This window comes from Carlito syrichta, unplaced genomic scaffold (genome assembly GCF_000164805.1).
Source record: "Carlito syrichta isolate Samal-C Ts95f unplaced genomic scaffold, Tarsius_syrichta-2.0.1 Scaffold287347, whole genome shotgun sequence".
NCBI lineage: Eukaryota > Metazoa > Chordata > Mammalia > Primates > Tarsiidae > Carlito > Carlito syrichta.
Window position 1 is genome coordinate 34,919 of NW_007231443.1, and position 19,419 is coordinate 54,337.

Sequence of the window (19,419 nt, forward strand, 5' to 3'; positions counted from 1 at the left end):
CAGCCTTCCAAGTAGCTGGAACCACAGGCATATGCCACCATGCCCAGCTAATTTTTTGATGTATTGTAGAGACAAGGTCTCGCCATGTTGCCCAGGCTGGTCTCAAACCCCTGGGCTCAGGCAGTCTTCTCACCTCCGCCTTCCAAAATACTGGGATTACAGGAGTCAGCCACCACACCCAGCAGTGTGAGGTGAAACTCAGAGGACCTTGGAATGTTAAGTGTATACCAGCTCATTGTTTATACTGCATGTGTGTAACTTGGATATCACAAGATAAAAAAAAAAAGTTAAACTCTTTTCAAGGTTTGAAGACTATGTCAGACACCTTCTTGAATGTAGAATGTAGAACCAGATTGCTTCAGTGTCTCTTAAAGTGTATATTCAATATGTCACATTCAGTGGAATACCAGAAAGGAACACACTATGTTCAGATGTCACTTAATAGGAATGAGCTTTATTATTGTTACATTCACTCCGGGTGACATGGTTAATTGGGTTCCATGATATCTTTTTTTAAGGTATGGATCAGTTTTGCTCAGTTTGAGTTGTCTTCAGGGAAAGAAGAAAGCTTGGCTAAATGTAGACAGATTTACGAGGAAGCGAACAAGACCATGCGCAACTGTGAAGAGAAGGAGGAGAGACTCATGCTGCTGGAGTCCTGGCGGAGCTTTGAGGAAGAATTTGGAACAGTGTCAGATAAGGAGCGAGTGGACAAGCTCATGCCAGAGAAGGTCAAGAAGAGGAGGAAGGTCCAGGCTGATGATGGGGTAAGGAGTGAGCCCAGAGCATCAACTTGCATCCCAAGTGTACAGCTTAGAGTGGGAGTGATTGCCTGGAGTAGATGGCTGTAGTCTAGCTATTCTGGAATCACAGGGCGGGATGTGTAGTCCAAGCAGGGGTGGAGCGTGGGAAGACATCGTGGCGACATGAGTCTAGAAACTATGTGAAGTGTATTCCAAAGTGTGACGGCAGGGCCCAGTGTGGAGGAAATGGAGCCTGTGTGGGGAAGTCTCTGTCAGCTGCAGGCTGGCATTGGGTGGGGATCGGGAAGGCTTTGATGCGTAACTTGACCTGATAGGTTACTGGCATCCCACACGGGCTTAGATTGGAGGAAGCAGACCCAGCCACATCCCGTCAGGAGGCAGTTTTGCAAGCGAAGCAAGAGGGTGGAAGCAGGAGCTAGGGCGGGCCTGTTGGACAGTGTTTGGAAAGCGCGGTCAGTGGTCAATCGCAGGTGAGGATGAGACAGGGACTCAGGTAGTGATATTCAGAGGGGTGGCTCTTGCCACTGGATACATAAATACTAAGTACAAATCATTCCAAGTGAAGAGTCTGAAACATAAGGCTGCGTGAGGGAGTTGGAGACACCTGGTGTCTTGGCTGACTCCAGGCAAGCTGTGTGTAGATTTGTAGAATTTTTCCACCAGGTTTTCAGTTCTTGCTGAGCTGCAGCTGCAGCAGCCACAGACCAACAGCTCCTCACTCCTAGTCCTTCAGCCCCTATTCTTTCACAGTAGACTTTGATGTTGTTTTCTACCAGAAAGATACATTGAATTTGAACGCTGCATTCCCAGTAGAAATTCTCTACTTTAACTGAAATGTTTCTGAACTGGTGTTTGCTTTTCGTTGTTTTTGCAGTCTGATGCTGGCTGGGAAGAATACTTTGATTACATCTTTCCAGAAGATGCTGCCAACCAGCCTAACCTCAAGCTCCTGGCCATGGCCAAACTCTGGAAGAAACAGCAGCAGGAGAAGGAGGATGCCGAGCAGGATCCAGATAAAGACGAAGATGAGAGCGAGTCTTGAACTTTTTGTCATGTTGATAAATGTTTTATAATTTTTATAAATTAATTGTTTGGAACGCTTGTGACTCCTGGAAGTTTTTGTGTATTTCACCAGTAAGGAATTGACTGGCATCTTTGATACCTAATTTTTGAAATATTTGTAAAATGCTCTTGGGTCAGCTAGGGGTAGGGGGTTGCAAGTAAAGGGACTTTGTAACTGCTTCTTTGACTGAGTCCAGACTTCTCCAGTGTTTGTCCGTATCACGCGCTAAGAAGGGTAATGAAGGTAACACTCAGCATCTGTTCTAGAGAACCTGCGGGGACTTTGAGGTCTTTTTTTTTAGTTTTCAGGTTACATTCCACAGTAACTTTTCAGGTGTAGTTTTCTCATGCTTGCTTCTTCACAAAGAGAGTTTATGCATTCAACTTGAAAATTTTCCATGTCTTTAGAATCACTCAGACTTGAGTTCAGTTCCAGCTCTGCCACTTAGTGATTATATCACTTAACCCTCATTTTCAGTTTCCTCGCTTATAAAATGGACTATACTACTTTGATAGCTCATTTTGAAGATGACATTAGAAAAAGAATATACCTGAGCACAGTAAGTGCTCAGTAAAATGCTTATTCCCAGCCAAATATGTTTATTCCTTATAGAATTTAATGTGCGTGATTTAACACTTAAATTATCCTCACCTTCTTTAATAGTGACCGGTTCTACTAAATGCTTTTTAGAACATTGCTGAAAAATAATTTACAGTGACTATGGTTCTGAACAAGGTCTTGTTTACAAAGAACCATTTAATTTCAGTCGGGGGCTCTCATCATTCCCCGGAGTGGTTGAGCTTTGTAGCAGCTTGCTTCAAGAACCATGGCTTGTTCACACATGTGCTGTGGAAAGCCAAGTCCCATGTTCATGTAAGTTTGGAAGCTCTGCATTGAGGCCTTGGTAACCAGGTCTCTTCACTGGTATGAGCCACCAAACAGTCACGTGACCATGTTGCTTCCCAAACTAGTGGAGAGCTTATTTCTGCCTAGCGTACCAGTCAACATCTACAGTAGGAAACATTTATACTGTAACTCCTGACACCTTAGAGCACATGTAAAAACACCAAACTCTATGCTAAACATGAAACTTAAACTAAGCCTAAGAATAACATTTGCTGACATGTTGCTCACATTCTCAAGCAAAAACTATTTGCTTGAATTAACTGATCTGAGAGATTGTTTCCTTTAACCTGGCCTGTATTTCTCAAGAAAATTTTTTTCTTGTTCTGTTCACTGCCCAAGATTAGAACTGTTTTAAGACTGTTTTCACCTATAAGGATCATAAGCAAATGTACTATTAAATGTGCAAATGCATTATTCACCCAAGGGAATAAGAGCTACTGCCTAATGTTACTAACCTAAAGCCAGGGTACAGTGTGTGAGGACAGGTAGAAGCGAGACTGTTCGCAGAAGGCAGATCTGTGAGCCTTACTACTACAGGTGCTGAGCCGCTGGGGCATCTGGTCATTTCTGACTTGAGTACTAAGGTCTGTCTAGTCAGTGAGGAGAATCTGACTCTAATATCCTTGGGAAAGTCCAGAACAGAGGTCCTCAAACTCTTAAAACAGGGGGCCAGTTCACTGTCCCTCAGACCGTTGGAGGGGCGGACTATAGTTTAAAAAAAAAACTATGAACAAATTCCTTTTTTTTTTTAAACTATAGTCTGCCCCTCCAACGGTCTGAGGGACAGTGAACTGGCCCCCTGTTTTAAAAGTTTGAGGACCCCTGATCCAGGGTAAAGGGGGAAAATGAAAAACAGGTCAGAAAGCTAATATAAATGACTGATCACAGTCTTCCTAGAATTATGTTTATGTTGCGTGTATATACAGCAAAAACATTCTTAGTCACACACTCTTGTGTTTTGTAAGAAGCGTGTGCCAGTGTGAAATGCTTGAAAAAAAATAGTTCTCTTGTGTAAGACCACAAAGGGTTCCTTTCTCTCCCACCCCAACTCCATCAAAATTAAGTCCTTTCAAAAGTAAAAGCTTTTAAATAATCATTTCTTGTGAATTTTTTGCTTTTATTAACTGGATCTTGTCAGATATTAAAACTGATGAAACTACACATAAAAATACGTGGCTGGCCTAGGATGCAAATGGCCTTTTCAGGAATGTTCTTTTTCCTCTTTAAAAAAGAAAACCCTGGCATCTTTTTATATGTAAAAGTCACAATTTAAGCAAAGTACTGTGAGAGGAGAAAGATCTGGGACTAACAGTATGAAAACAAGTAACTGGGAGGAATTTACTATGCAATAGGCAGGAAGCTGGGATTGTTCCAAGTATGCATTTATAATACTGTATACAGAAATCAAAATTTTTTTTAGAAATTAAAAATTTAACTGGGAGAGCAGCAGATAATATCCTAAGTGATGACCTTTCACAATCCTGATTTAGTAAATATAACCAAACTAAAACATTCAGCCAACAATGTATTTTATTATACATCTTAGATTTGTACATTTCATATATGCTTTTAAAGCTTTATATATGCTTAAAGCAGCAGTGGTTCTCTGGCACAGAACTGAGGAGGATACTGGAGCAAGTTTTTTCCCTAGCACGCAATGAATGCTATGAACCATGACAGCGGCATGTTTCTTTCTGGCTCGGCCATCTTTCAAATGAATCTCATGACTGTGCATAGCTTTAACAGGTATGATATTGCTAACTGGGAACAATGAGACTTAAGTATGTGGGTAACCTGTATTTTCTTGAAGTCTTTAAGACCTACATGATTACTTCTCTCCTAATAGAGCTCCAAGACTATCCAATGAAAACACTATTGTCCATGACACATCTGGAGTGTCTGCCTGAGAACCACTGCCCAGGGTTATTCAATATCTTCAGGTCTCACGGGGTGCGGTAATGGAATGATGGATTTCTTCTCTGTGTCCCTGGAAAGTGCTTTCCTCATATCTGTATGGAAGCACAGTTTAAAGATCCACATATCAAAAGGTATTCTATCAAAGAGTGGGTAAAGTTCCCCACCTCCCCTGCCGACCGAATTGTAAGCAAAACGCTATTTATAAATGAGGCTACCAATTGCAAGTATACCAGATACTAGCCAAATCCCACAGGATTAAGCTAACACAAATGTTCTTTCTTATCAGTTAAATAACATACCTATAACACAGTAAAACAATCATGCAGAAATTGACCATTGATCACTTAACAGAAAGTTAATCATTAATAAACTCATAAAGACAGGCTAAAGGAGATTTAAATATGAAGGTCAAATATATTTTTTTAATTGTTAAAATAAGCCAGGCATGGTGGCTCATGCCTGTAATCCCAGCACTTTGGGAGGTGGAGGCAAGAGGATAGCCTGAGCTCAGTGGTTCAAGACGAGCCTGGGCAACTTGGAGAGACCTTGTCTCTACAATAAATCATAAAATTAGCCAGGTACAATAGAGTGCACCTGTGGTTCCAGCTACTTAAAAGGCTGAGACAGAAGGATCGTCTGAGTTCAGCAGGTTGAGGCTGTGGTGGCCACGAGTGTAACACTGCACTCCAGCCTGGGCAACAGTGACCACAGAAGGGAGCTCACCATAAGCGTCCTCGTCGGGCTCCCCGTTGCTGGCAGAGTAGTACTCAATGACCGTCCTGTACACACTGTAGCCCAGCTGCTTGTACATGTTGACTGCAACCTGGTTGGATACTCTCACAAAGAGATCCACAAAAAATCCACCCTTTCTTTTAGGAAAAAAAAAAAAAAAAAGAAAGATGTTAGGATGTGAGAAATCTTAGAGGTAATGGATATGTGTTTTTAAAAAATATTTGTTTTGACTTTGCTTTGGCTACTAATAGAACGGTGATAATAGACATTTGCAACCAATTATGTGAAAGCAGCAATTTTTATTAAGAGTTATGACAATTACTTTGCAATACAAAAAAGATGACCTCTGTGTCTGCATGCCACAACACGTTTTCTTTAAAGATAAACTAAAAAAAAAAGTTTTTAAAATTATTCTGCTGTGTGGCTTAAAAAAACTCCCGTGTGTTTTATGTCATGGTCATCGATTGCTCCTTTTACAGGTTAGTCATGGCAGACACTGTCCTGCACACACTGTTTCTGTCCACACATACAGATGGGAGATACGGAACCTGTGGCCATGTGGCCAGGGCCTGAGTGGCACTGCCAGCTGTACCTCCACACCCCACCCAAAAGCCTCCACGTCCTGGCTTATATGAGTAGCCTATGGTCTCCTTGCTTCCTGCTGAAGACTCGCCACCTAAGAGGATGCAGTTATTCCTATCATGGACCTTTCCCGAGTGGACTCCTGCGTCTCCATGTTCTTCTGTGATGCCTCTCAGGCAGCCGAGCCTGCTCCTTCCTGTGCTCAGCATTCTACTGCAGGGGTTGGCCACACAGCAGCCTGGCCTGACAGACACCGCTGGTGTTTACTATAACAAACTGCTGCCACAAGCACTTCCATTGAGTGTGTCCTGGCTTCTGGTTCACAGGAGGTGCCACTGCTATCACAGGGGAATGCACATCTGCAACTTTATTAGTTAAGGTCAAACTGTTTTCCAACCAGCTTGTACCAACTCATACTCTCAGAAGTGGACAAGAATCCATTCCTACAGGAGCAAGCCTTGGTGCACCACACATTTTCATTTTCGCCAGTCTTGTGGTGAAATGGTATCTCCATGTGATTGTTTTTGTGATTACCAATGAGGCTGAATTTAGACTTCTCCTTCTGTACAGCACTTCCAGTTATTCCCCAATAGTAGTTCTCTGGGTATTCAACAGTATGTAGTGTTTTTGCAAATCTCTTTTTCCAGCCTGTGGTTTGCCTTGTCATTATTCTTTCGGCATCTTTGGATGAACAAAGTCACTTCAGTGACATGGAGAACATGAGCCTTCCCTTTAGTCAGCACTTTCTACAGCCTTTTACGTTCTTTTCCACCCTGGGGCCATGGAGGCACTCATCTATTTTAGTCATCTATTCTATTCAAGGGACTCTGTAGTTTATTAATAAATCTAGAATTGATATGTGTATGGCAAGATAGTAATCTGGGAAAATGTCCTCCTTATGGAAATTCAGTAGTTCCTCACCTGCAATGAAAAGTCTGCCTTTACACCACGGGTCTGCAGTGCCTCCTCTGGGGCATGTAACATCCCGTTACAGGGTCTGTTTCTCAAATTCTGTCCCCTGGCCTAAACAACAGCTCCAGCCCTCAGGCACTGTCTCGCTCATCACAGTCTGGTATCTGGAGAGACAAATCCACCCCCGCTTTTGCTGTTCAAGGATATCTTGTCTTTTGTTTGCTCTTTCTATTCCCCTGTAGGTTTCAGAATCAGCTTAACAAGTCACAAAACACACCAGGATTGTGACTGCAGTGACACCAGATCTGTGGCCAACTGCCCACCTTACAATATCCCTGGTGCAGATCAGGCATGGTGGCTCATGCCTATAATCCCAGCACTTTGGGAGGCTGCGGTGAGAGATTGCCTGAGCCCTCTGGCTGGAGACCAGCCTGGGCAACTTAGCAAGACCTCATCTCTACAATAAATAAAAAAAAATTAGCCGGGCATGGTGGTGTATACCTATAGTTCAGCTTCCTGGGAGGTTGAGGCTGAAGGAGCGCCTGAGCCCAGCAGGTCAAGGCTGCAGTGGCCGGGAGCATGCCAGTGTCCTCCAGCCTGGGTGACAGAGTGAGACTCCAACTCAAACAAACAAACAAAAAACAAAACCACAATATCCCTGGTACTGCACTGAGCCAGGCTGGGTCACTTTTAATGTCCTCAGTCAAGTTGTATAAATGTCAAAGAGGTCCTGCACAGCTTTTGTTAGATTTTTCCTAAGCACTGAATGTTTTCTGATGCCATTGTAAATGGCATCTTTTTCTAAATTTTACTGTTTGTATCTAGAAATACAGTTGATTTGCATACTGACTTTATTCCCAGCAACTTCACCCAGCTTGTATTAATGCTAAACATTTATATATAGACTTGTGGATGTTCTATTTGTACAATCATATTTGTGTACAATAACAGTTTCATTCCTCTCAATCCTGGTCCATGAATATTTATTATTGTAATTACTGATAATATTTGGATTCACAGCTACCATCTTATTTCATACATTCTGTTTTGCCAGTTTAACTTTGATCTTCTTTGGCATTAATTTTAATAATTCAATTTTTTTTCTCCTGTACCTATATAGAAACTATATACTGTCTCCATTTATAATGTCTACACTAAAAAGTACATGCATATAAGCATGTGTATGTGTGTATAAACATATACATGCACCCAAATCTTTGCAACTATACTAAAATAGTGAAAGTTTAGAAACAGGCAGGAAGGGGCCTTAGTGGCTTCTACTCAGAGATAGAGAATCTACTATGAGTACAACAAGTCACATGCACAAGGTCACAGCTAGTTAGAACCCACTTCCTAACTGTTCACTATCCTATAATGCCAACAAGGTATGTCATTAATAAATGCATATAAACCACAACCTTGCTAAAAACTGTCTTCCCTTTCTCATTGAATCTAGGAGAGAATTTGAAGTCTCAAAGACTGCAGTTGCCTCCTTTTTCAGCCCACACTGCTTCCTCTCTGAACGAGGTCAAGCTCCTCTAGCCTCTAACCTGCCCAGAATGTCTGTCTGGCCACAGTTACTTCTTTAAAACTTGTCTTAATCACATCTAATAATTAGGTGGAAAGGATGCCTCAAGAGTCCTGATCAGCAAATGTTCTCTTTCTTGCTATACTTTTAGGCATTTACAGTAGAGAAAGAAATGGCAGTTTGATGACTGGTCATGCACATATCTTAGCTCGTCTAAAATGGTAGGTGGGAAGAGAAGCTTTCTCTTTTAATTACTGGATTGCTTTTATCTCACCTAAGGGAGGTGTTGAAATATACAACAGGTCTCTTTTAAATAAAAAAGCCATAATTTTGGTAGTTCCCAACTCATCCAGGCACCAGAGGGTATTTCAGATGGTCAGGGAACATTGCAAAACCCTCCCATGTCAGATTCTGGCAAACTACTAGTATGAAGCAGTTCACAAATTCAACATTAGTGCTACATTCCTTTTAATGACATAGTATTTTTTTGAAGCTGGGTTTCTGGCAGTTGCTGTGATTAGGAAAAACCAGCAGCATTAGTGTGAAGCAGGAACGCAGGTGGTTGGGCTGCACCTGCCTCCAAGGTGTGACTCATCCTTCAGTGCCCAGCAGGTGCACACATCTCATCACTAGGGACCAGTAGCTTGAAGATAAAGTGAACATCTATTTTCTTTCCGTTTATCTTCTGGCTGTTAGCCTATAAATACTTAAGCAGGTAGAACATAACTGAAGACAGAACTATTTTCTTCTGGCCTAGGAGCACTGGGAGAAACTGACTCAGAGGAAGGGCGGTATTAGCAGGTTTGGGAGTGTTTGCCATGGTGGCAGTACACTAAAAGGAGCCTTGAGGGATGGTCTTTGATGACACCAATGACCCAGCTTACAGGCCCCAGGCAGCTCACTCCAACTCTTTGCCTTAATTTTCCTCAACGGCAAAATATAAACACTCATGGCACTCTGGATATGTGACAGAAATGCTGTAAGGTCTACTGGAGATGGAAATGAAACTCCTGACAACTGTAAAGTATGACAGTTGTTAGTCTGAGGGAAAAATCTTACAAATGGTCACCAGAGAAAAATGAAATGGTTGGGGATTCATAAATCATTGAAGTTGTTTGAAGAACAGAATCTCACCTTTCCGAAATCTCCTCTAGTAGTTCCATGAGTTTAGCAGCCAAACCAAGGCGTCGGAATTCGGGGGCGACAGACAGAGCGGTGACGTGCCCATGCCACTCCTCCCTAGCCACGGAGCCTTCTGCCTTCCCCATAACTGCCAACAGAGAGTTGCACTCGGTGACCAGACACATGACTGACACAGCAGCACAGAACTACTGTTCAGTTCATTCTTATTACAAAGGAAACTAGTGACAAAGATCTAGTTTTTAAGTACAACTTGAGATCATCCAGCTAATGGTTGAGGCTTTTATTGGAAATTCACTTGCAAATGGAATGCTACATGTAGTTCTAGAATCAGAATTAGAAAAAGTAAACTATATTTAATATATACACTTACAACTAATTTTGAACAAATAACCAGGGTATTATTTATTCAAATATCTACATTTTGCACATGCATAAGTTTGAACATAACATAGCTGAGACAATTCACAGCCCAGTTTGTGTTAATAATGCTGCTAATTCAATGAAGATGCTATGATCCCTGCATTATGTACAAATAAACCGTAGAAATGTAACAGAAACACAGAATGGAAGATCTGAGACTGAGACCTTGTCTGGTTCACTGCTATAACCCCTGGGCCTAGCACAATGCCTAAAACACAAGAGAGATCAGTAAGTTGCTGAAGGGCAGAGAAGGAAATAAAAGTATAGGCATCATGATCCTGTTCCAACTTCGCAGCCTACAGCAAGGTTGACACCCATATAAAGATCTTTTTTTTTTTTTTTTTTGAGTTGGGAGTCTCACTCCGTAGTTCAGGCTGGAGTGCAGTGGCATGCTCACAGCCACCCCAGTATCAACCTGCTGGGCTCCAGTGATCTGCCTCGGCCTTCTAAATAGCCGGAATTACAGGTGTGCGCTATCGTGACTGGATATTTTTTTTTTCTTTTAAATTGTAGAGACGAGGTGTCGCCAAGTTGCCCGGGCCGGTCTCGAACCTGCGGGCTCAGGCAATCCACTCGCCTCAGCCTCCCAAAGTGCTGGGATTACAGGCTGAGCCACGGAGCCTGGCCTGTAAGATCTGAATCCCACACCAGGGCTCTATACTCACTGTAGCCCATCAGCTCCCCGCCTGGTGCCTCTGCCACGATGAAGTACTCGGGCCAATGGGCAAGGTACTGCAGATAAAAGGGAATCCCATACTGGAGGCTGTTAAGGAGCGTGAAGTCATGGGTTCAAGGAACATTCTGGAAAAAGTCTCCTCTAAAAAGTACATTGTTACTTTATCCCAGCCCTCAATATGGATGATTTCTATCATCATACCATGATGTGACACATTGAGGTTACCAGTGACTTTTAACAAAACTGCCTGGGCACATACCCTCCAGCATGGACTGGAGACAGCGCCATCTCGCCCAAAGCAGAGAATTCAGCCTGAGTTCCTCTAAGATCTGTCTCCCTGCTGATCACTCGGTATCGAGACCACCCAACACCCATCTGCTCACTGCCGGCCTCCTCTAGACTATGAGTGGCGTGTCCACTCTCTCCCAGTAGCTTGTTACACAGTAGATGCTCAGTATATTTACATGTCCATAATTGCACCAGAAAATTAACAGCAAGTTCCTACTTTGGCTTCAGCCGTGAGACTGAGAAAGTAACTTTACAACTTAAGTCCAGAGGCAACTTCACAATTACCCAGTATTCTTCCCTCCACTGATTCAGATTCTCCACTTCTAGTAACAGAGATAAAAGCTGACTCAAGGAATCACTTATGTTAAGAGTAAATGCCTGAATAACTGCTCATTACTTTACTCTTCAACCTGGTATCCTTGTGACACAATATTCACTCCTTTATTGACCCTGTACTTTAATAGATGCAAATGTATTTCTTCTTCATATAAGCTTTCTGATGCAATTTTATGAGAAGCCACCATCAAGCGTATGTTTTTTAAGTTCCTGGAAAACCTGCTCAGTGTTAACTTCTTCAAAATCTCCTCTGAAGGGTGGTCATTATTTTGAATACTCCTCAAATACAATGACCAGCAAGCCACTGATGCATGCCAGAACCCCTCTCTCTCCTCCAGCTAACAGCAGGGCCCCAGACAACCCACCCCTCATCAACCCCTAGGAACTAATAGACTCCTTTCAAAGATGGGCTCACCTGGATTATGGAACTTCTACTATAAAGTTTAGATGTCAGTGGAAGTACACCATTTAAGTATTCTCATATCTTCCCTTACTATACAGCTAATTTGTGTGTCATTCAAAATTCTTCAAAAACAAAATGGTGGTATCTTTAGTCATAACTTTTAAAATACTGAAAATGAAGACTCTAGGGATTTTTTGCTTTTTCCATTCAATTTTGTTTTTGATATGTAGTCCTGCTATAAAGTACTCCCGTGTGTGAAGCGATAATCTAAATATTCTGTCTCCTGATAGCAGACACTGGGGTCATTTCCAGTTCCGCAAAACACTTGTTATATCCTTCGTAAATATAGTTTAATTTACTTAACCATTTCCTTACTTGCTGTACATGACTGTTATTCCAAATTTTTAATACTGTAATTCTGCAATAAATAATTTTTGTAATGACATAACTCAGGGGATAGCAAACATTTTTTGTAAAAGGCCAGTCAGCAAATATTTTAAGTTTTGTGGACTAAAACTACTTTGCTAGAACCACTTAAACTGTGAAAGTCACAGACCAAATATAAATTAATCAGCATGAATGTTTTGAAGATTTTATTTACAAAAACAGGCACTGGGTCAGATTCAGCCCAGGGGCTTCAGCTTGCTGACCCCTGACATAAACTGCCTCTATTTCTAACTGTTTTCAGCTTTCAGGAAATGGAATTCACTGAGTATTACATTTCCAAAGTCCTTCCAGAAAGATTATAGCAGTGCATACTGTCACTAGCAATATATGAGAATGCTCCTTTCACCTCACCATCATCAACACTGAGTTTTATCATTTTTTAAAATCCTGGATGATTTGACATAAAATATGCCTTCTCATTTTGGTTTTAATGAATATATATTTACACTGGTGAGACTGAACTCTTATGAACTTAATACATTTGTTAGCCTCCTATATGTACTTTTTTGTTAAATTATCAGCTAAGAGAACCCCACCCCCTCACCTCCAACAGACATGGAGCATAAGCCAGAAATCAAACTTTGTGTTTTGAGTAACTGAAGATATGGGATTAGCTGTTATAAGCAGCATGATCCAGAGTACCTAACACATCTTTGCCAATTTTTCTACTGGGGGAATGGCAGAGACTGTTATTTGTTACCCCAAATCCATTTTTTTTTTTTTTTTACTTTATGTAACAAGTCTCAATTGCAAGCAGGCATAATTCTGGACTCTAGATAGACTACACAGGTGGGGCATGGCACAGGTGCTGGTCATGAGACAGGCATGTGGTACTTCCCAAAGGTGCTCTTAAGAAGGACGGACGTGCTCACCTTCACCTCTGTGGATTCTGCTGCCAGGAACACAGACACTTGGCAGCTACTGGGAACAGGAAGACCAGGGCCAACAGCGGATGAGAGAGCAGTCGCACTGCAGAGGGCCTGGCTGCTGTGACTCCATGGAACCACCGCCTGCCCTGGACCCCCTTGCTGAAACTACTGGGCTTTCTGCTGTCTACAGCCACACCTGCTCAGGAGGGGCAAGGTGGGCACGGCTGGGGCTAGAGGTGGCTATGAGGTCATCATACTAACCATCTGTCAAGGTAGTATGTACTTTGTAAAATATTTTGTAGTGTTTTAATTTTTAGAAAATTTTTTAAATTTAAAAGTTTTACATTTAAAAATGTTAAATTTTTAAAAACATTCAGTATGTGTCTGTTTCCTCCTTTCATTTCTCCATTTTCTTTACTCTTAGTAAATCTTCATTAAACTTTTAAATAAAGGATACAGTTTCTGTAAGTGGATCCAAGTTACTGAAAGAAACAAGAGAATGTCAGTAATAAGCAATGTTTACAAAAACCAGTTTAAATACACCTGCTAAAACTAAAACTAATATACAAGAAAAGCAAACCATGCTTAATCAACAACTTTAAAACCAACTTTACAACTGAGGAGGGCAGTTTAAACTACCTAATGGCCACAATGAGCTGTCACAGCAGCAATAGAGTATTTAAACATTTTCTTTTAACAGGCGTTTTTTTACGAATTACTTCAAAGTTAATACACCTACATCAGATTCTTGCACGTTCTAATTGGCAACACAGTACATCATTAATGCAACCGGAGACAATCAGGCACACACCTCACAGACAGAGGCCAGGGTGCCACGGCAGCATCTACCATGCAGACCTCCTGCCATCTGGCTCTTCCCTGGCAAGTTCTCCTTCCCTGGCAAGTACCCCTGACTCTGTACTCTCTGTGTGGGCCTCCCACTATCCAGACTGTGCTCCCTGCTCCTCCTCCACACCCCACCCCCTTTCCCACTGTCCCATTCCTATCTGGCAAATGTCCCCCCAGGATGTGCTCCCCCTCCCTCCACGTGTCCCCTAGGATGATGCACGAAGGTTCCCGCCTGCATCATGAAAGTCCATCTCCTCACACCCACATCTTCTCACACCCACACGGCTCTGCCCCTCCCCTTCCTAGTCAAGGTATGCAGCCACTGTCTTGCCAAGCTCACATCCAGTCACTTTGAACTGTTCCTCCCCACACCTCTAATCAAGTTTTTCTTGGAGACCCTTGATACCAGGAGGTCAAATGACATTTCATATGCACTATAGGCACAGCACTTCTCAAACGTGTTGGTTTCAGAACCCCTTTACACTCAATAGTTATTGAGGACCACAAAGAATTCTGGTTGATGTGGCTTATACCGATTGATATTATAAATTTTAAATACATATGTATTCATTCAAAAACAATAAGTCAATTACATGTTAACATAAATTTCCTCCAAAATCACTATATTTCCAAAACCAAAAAATATATATTGACAACAGTGGCACTGTTGGAACAATGCTGCCTCATCATGCTTAAAAGACAGCTGGATCCTTGAGCATTTGTTGTGCCCACTGTAGTGAGAATCCACATATGCAAACCCCAGAGTATGCTCATGACAGAATGAGAGAGAAGAGAAAAGGCACTTCTTAGACAAATTGTGAAAATAGCCCTGACCTCATAGACCTCCTGAAACAGTGTAGGGGCTACCCTGAGCCCAACTCACACCTGGAGCATCCCTGCTTTCACTGACCCACACCTGGAGCATCCCTGCTCTTGCCTGGCCCACACCTGGAACATTCCTGCTCTCACCTAGTCCACACCTGGAGCACCCCTGCTCTTGCCTGGCCCACACCTGGAGTATACCTGCTCTAACCTACCCCACACCTGGGGCATCACTGCTCTCACAAGGTGCAGGGCTCCCAGTCCTCCCTGGCCCCACTCCCCACCAAGTAACTGTCTCCATCTCTGTGGCTTCTGCTTTCATCACCAAGAAGCGGCAAGAAAAAAGCTACACCAGAGTCCCACCCCAATCCCCAGTACAGGGACCCTTCCCACAAGCTCCTTGCTCTCCTGTACCTACCAGTGAGAGACCGCCACCAACCAGGACCCTACTCCTGCATTCTCTGTCTCTTCTGACCCTGCATCTCCCATTTCTCCCTTTCCTGGAAGAAGCACACAGACACGATGTGCACCCAGCCACCAGCAGCTCTTCACAAGCCACTCCTGTCCCTTTCCGCTCCTAAGACCCGCCACAGACGGTCCACCTCACTGGCCATATGGCCTCCTCTCACACCTGGGCCCCGGAGCACCATCCTATGGCCTCTCCTTCCCACCTGCCCTCCTGGTGATGGTCATCATCTACTCAGTGCTGACACTCCACTTCTATCTAGCACCAGACCCCACCTTGACACCCCATGCCCAGATTCCCGCCTGAGCACTCCCCAAGCGTCCTACAGTCTTGGCAGAGAAGTCAAGTCTCAGGATCGTCTCTCCAGGACGTAGTCCCTGTGTCCTCTGGTGTCATCCCCTCAACTCCCACACTTGCTCCACCCATTGGCTGGTCGTGGCCTCCCCTTTGAAACAGGCATCCCGCACGCACTTGCGGTCCCCCCTCCAACCAGGGCTTTCCTCCCCAGTATGCCTGTGACTCCTTCCCTAAGTCATCCTAATTCCCTGTTCAAAGTTGCCTCCCTGGATGCACCCACAGTTGAACCCCTGTTCCCATCCCCCCCTGTATTGAACACTGGCTCCACCCCTGCATTTACTGGCTTCCCCTCTAGAATGTGTTCCACAGAGACCCCTTTTTTGTTGGGTTCCCTGTGTGTCTCTGGCACTGGCACACAGTAGGCACCCAAATGCTTTTCCAAGAATTAATAAGACATTTGTCAATTAACTTCAGTATTCTGTGTTCATGGCTGTTTCTTCCTTCTGCAACACCTAATCTGAGTGATGAGTTTTCTATCAAAATACCCTCATCAGAGAAGCAAGAACAAGAGAACTGAGGAGAAGCGGGTGCCCCTCCTTGTATGTTCTCAGCAGCCTGCCCAAGCCAGGTGGCCCTGGAGTCACATGCTTTATCCTCCAAGTCCTTGAGGATTTCCTCCTACTTATTTCCATAGGACAGGGTCCACCCTCCCTAGACCTTCAGCTGAAATGATCCAAGAGGCTTCACCCTGCCTATTCTTGAGCTGCAAGACACTTGTCACCTCCCAACACAAAGCCTCAGTCCAGTCTTCACCGCTGGGCCTTGCCATGACCTCAAAACAGTGTTCCTGCCTGGCTCACCTCCACGGGTCACTGCCCCACAGTCACCAGAGCAGGGGTTCTCAAGCAGAACCTGCATTTCCAGGCTGCTCCCTGTGGCCAGGGACCAATTCCTAAGAACCAGAGCCAGTCTCCTTGGCCTGATTCCTCGCCCTTCCTACTCTCACCTTGGGGCTCCATGTCTGGCCATTCACCTGGACGTGCAACACCTCAGTTTACTCAGACTGAAAAGGGGTGACAGCACCGCCCAGTATCGGGAGGGGTTCCTGGATTAGAGACCAGAACAGGACACAGAAGGTCAATTCAAGTCTCCAAAGCTTAGCTGCTTTGACCCAGACAGGCCCAAGAGAAAATTCTTCCCGCAGGTTCAAGTCTGAATCCCTCAGCAATGAGCCAAAGACCAGCTGCACCGGCTTCTCCCTCGCTACTTGGAGACAGACTCCTGCCACTGTGCTCACACGGTCCCGCTTTTGAACACACTTCAGGTATTCTCATCTTCATGCCACCCCTTTTCCAGATTCCCTTCCTCCCATCAACATGTTACCCATCCTTCAAGGCTCACCCGCCACCTTGGCCCATGGCTCTTCTCATCCTCCCAATGCTACCATCAGAGCCACTAGGGCCTTTATTTTCGCATTTATGCTCTGTTGGCCTTTTTTTTTGAATTGCGGTCTCACTCAGTCACCCAGGCTGGAGTGCAGTGGCAAGATCCCAGCTCACGGAAGCCTCGAACTCCTGGGCTCAGGCAATCCTCCCTCCTCAGCCTCATGAATAGCTTGGACAACAGGCGCTGAACCACCATGTCAGGCATATTTTTAAAATCTTTTGTAGGGACAAGGTCTTGCTATGTTGCCACGAACTCCTGATCTGAGCAATCCTCTCACCTCGGTCTCCCAAAGTCCTGGGACTAGAGGCATGAGCCACTCGGCAAAGGACCTGCCCTGTGGTTTTTAAAGTGGATCTGAGGTTGACAGACGGATCTGGGTGATGAAGCCGACGGGCAAAACGTTTCCTGCAGAATCCGGGGATGCGTCTACAAAAGCTCACAGTACAATCCTTCCAACTTTTCCAAACGTTCATAATAAAAAGTTTTTTTTTTTCTCTCTCTCTCTCTCTTTTTAAAGCGCCCGCAAGACACTGGGCTCTGCGATCGGGGGCCTCCCCGCATAGGCCACCGCCTGACTCCTCGCCCAGAACACAGCGGCCCAAGCGGGGAGCGCGGCCGCGCCCAGGTGCCCGTGTCATCTCGCCCGGGCACATGTCACCGCGGCCGCCAGGTGGGCTGCACAGTGGGCACATCCCGACCTCGCAACCGCCCTGGGGCGGGAGTTCGGGGATGCCCGCTGCCAGGTCGCTGCCCCGTGGCTCCGGCCGCGCCCCCTTCTCGCTCCGTCACCCGACTGCAACCCCGAGCGCCGCCCCCGCCCCACGAGCCGGCGGGGTCCGGGGATGACGTCGAAGCGGCCGGGCCAGGGTCACCAAGGCCGACGCGCGTCCACCCCGGTCGGCCAGCCCCGCGACCCCGAGGGGGGCTCCGCAGCTCCCGGACCGGGTGAGGGGGTACGGCCGGGGAGGGCTGGCTCGGGGTGCGCCTCACTCACATGTTGTTGAAGCGGAACAGGTCGTCGCAGGTGAAAGCCCGGAGCGTGGTCATCGCTTTGCCGCCGCCGCTCCGTATCCCGGCTCGCCGTGAACCCTCCCCGGATCCGCTGGAAGTCACCCCGCGCGCGTCTGCCGAGGAACGGAGCGGAGAACTGCTTCCGGGCCATGAGTTGCTCGGCAACTGCGGTAGCGACGCAGCTCCCTCTGGCGGCTGGAGTCTGGAATTGCCAGAGCCTTCCTATAGGGTCACCTGGGACTCGATGCTCAGAACCTCAAACCCCTGCGAGGAGCTCTGCAAGCTGAGATGGCCTAGGAGAGAGAAAAAAGCTGTCCGGGATCAGGAAAACTAAGCAGAACCACCTGTCCTAAATGAGGAAGGAACAGACTGAGAGGAAAGGGGGAATTCATCTCAGAACGCCTGTCCCAGCGATGTGAGTTGCAGAAATGATTTGAAAATTTTAGCACCACGTTTAAAAACAGAAAGGAAGATAACATGGATTTTAACAATATTTTGACTGGCATGTTGGCTCACGCCTATAATCCCAGCACTTTGGGAGGCCAAGGTGAGAGCATTGCCTGAGCCCGCGGGTTTGAGACCAGCTTGGGCAACTTGGCGAGACCACATCTCTACAAAAAATTAGCTGGGCATGGTGGTGCACACCTGTAGTTCCATCTACTTGGAAAACTAAGGCGGAAGGATGGCCTGAGCCCAGCAGGTAGAGGCTGCGGTGGCCAAGAGCGTGCCACTGCCATCCTGCCTCAAAAACAAAAACAAAACACAATGTTTTACCCGTCATACCCAAAATATTATCATTTCAACCTGTAATCAATACCAAAAATACGAATGGACTGCTTTACCTTCTCTTTTGAAGAGACTTTAATCTAGTGTTTATTTTACATTGGCAGCATATTTCAATCTGAGAAAGACACTGTCATCGGCAATACATGCTCTGTATTTACGTTCCATAAAATGTGTGGTAAGAAGGCATTTGCACATAAGTAAGTGGTTCCAGATATACTATGTTGTCAAATAACTGAATCAAGAATCAATTTAAAAATTTCAATGAGTTAAAATTAAAAGTGAAAAATCCCATTCTTCATTCACACCAGCCACATTTCAGCTGTCAATAGCCCCTTGGGAAGTGGCTACCACATTAGATCACATAGGTCCAGAGGCTAAGAACTGAGCATATTCTACCCAATTTGGGAGGTTCTTGTCCCTCACCCCTTGCTGAGCAACTACTGAGGTGGTCTTGGGGGGCAGGATGCAGAGGTCAAACAACCCAAATAACTCATCAAGAAGTCTAACTTCAAGGCCCTCACATCCCTAACTTCCCTGGGGCCCAAGTTGCCTCACAGCAACTTAGGAAACCCCTGCCCAGATGTTGCCCAGTCACAGCAAGAGGGGAGACAGGAAGTAGGCAGACCCAGTAACAAGTCTTCCCCAAAGTCCAAGATCAACTCCAGGCATCATTTCCAAAACCTCAACAAGATATGAGTGTAAACGTGGGCATAACCGTCCCTGATATTTACAGACTCACGTCTGCCGTCACTGCAA

The 19,419-nt window shown here is 45.0% G+C and overlaps 2 protein-coding genes across 5 annotated transcripts in view; one reads left to right on the plus strand and one right to left on the minus strand.

The window, feature by feature from the left end:
- CRNKL1 (crooked neck pre-mRNA splicing factor 1) overlaps window positions 1–2,381 on the plus strand; it is a 20,402-nt gene extending 18,021 nt beyond the window's left edge. For both annotated transcript variants that reach the window (XM_008052706.2, XM_021709807.1), the window contains exons 14-15: window positions 519–767; window positions 1,639–2,381. In XM_008052706.2, coding sequence (XP_008050897.1) covers window positions 519–767; window positions 1,639–1,806 — 417 coding nt within the window. In that variant the 3' untranslated portion in view covers window positions 1,807–2,381. The remainder of the gene's footprint in view (window positions 1–518; window positions 768–1,638) is intronic.
- Window positions 2,382–4,245: 1,864 nt separating this feature from the next.
- NAA20 (N(alpha)-acetyltransferase 20, NatB catalytic subunit) lies at window positions 4,246–19,052 on the minus strand. 3 transcript variants are annotated; one of them, XM_021709808.1, is made up of 7 exons: window positions 19,046–19,052; window positions 17,861–17,915; window positions 13,444–13,468; window positions 10,633–10,723; window positions 9,539–9,674; window positions 5,374–5,519; window positions 4,246–4,742 (listed from the first exon to the last, which is right to left on the minus strand). In XM_021709808.1, exons 1-7 carry the CDS (start codon window positions 19,050–19,052, stop codon window positions 4,657–4,659), a joined length of 546 nt encoding a protein of 181 aa, XP_021565483.1. In that variant the 3' UTR covers window positions 4,246–4,656. The 3 variants fall into 3 exon arrangements, with proteins under 3 accessions (XP_021565483.1, XP_008050898.1, XP_008050899.1); XM_008052707.1 differs by lacking the exon at window positions 19,046–19,052 and having other exon boundaries at window positions 17,861–18,006; XM_008052708.1 differs by lacking the exons at window positions 5,374–5,519; window positions 19,046–19,052 and having other exon boundaries at window positions 17,861–17,975.
- Between the last annotated feature and the right edge of the window lie 367 nt (window positions 19,053–19,419).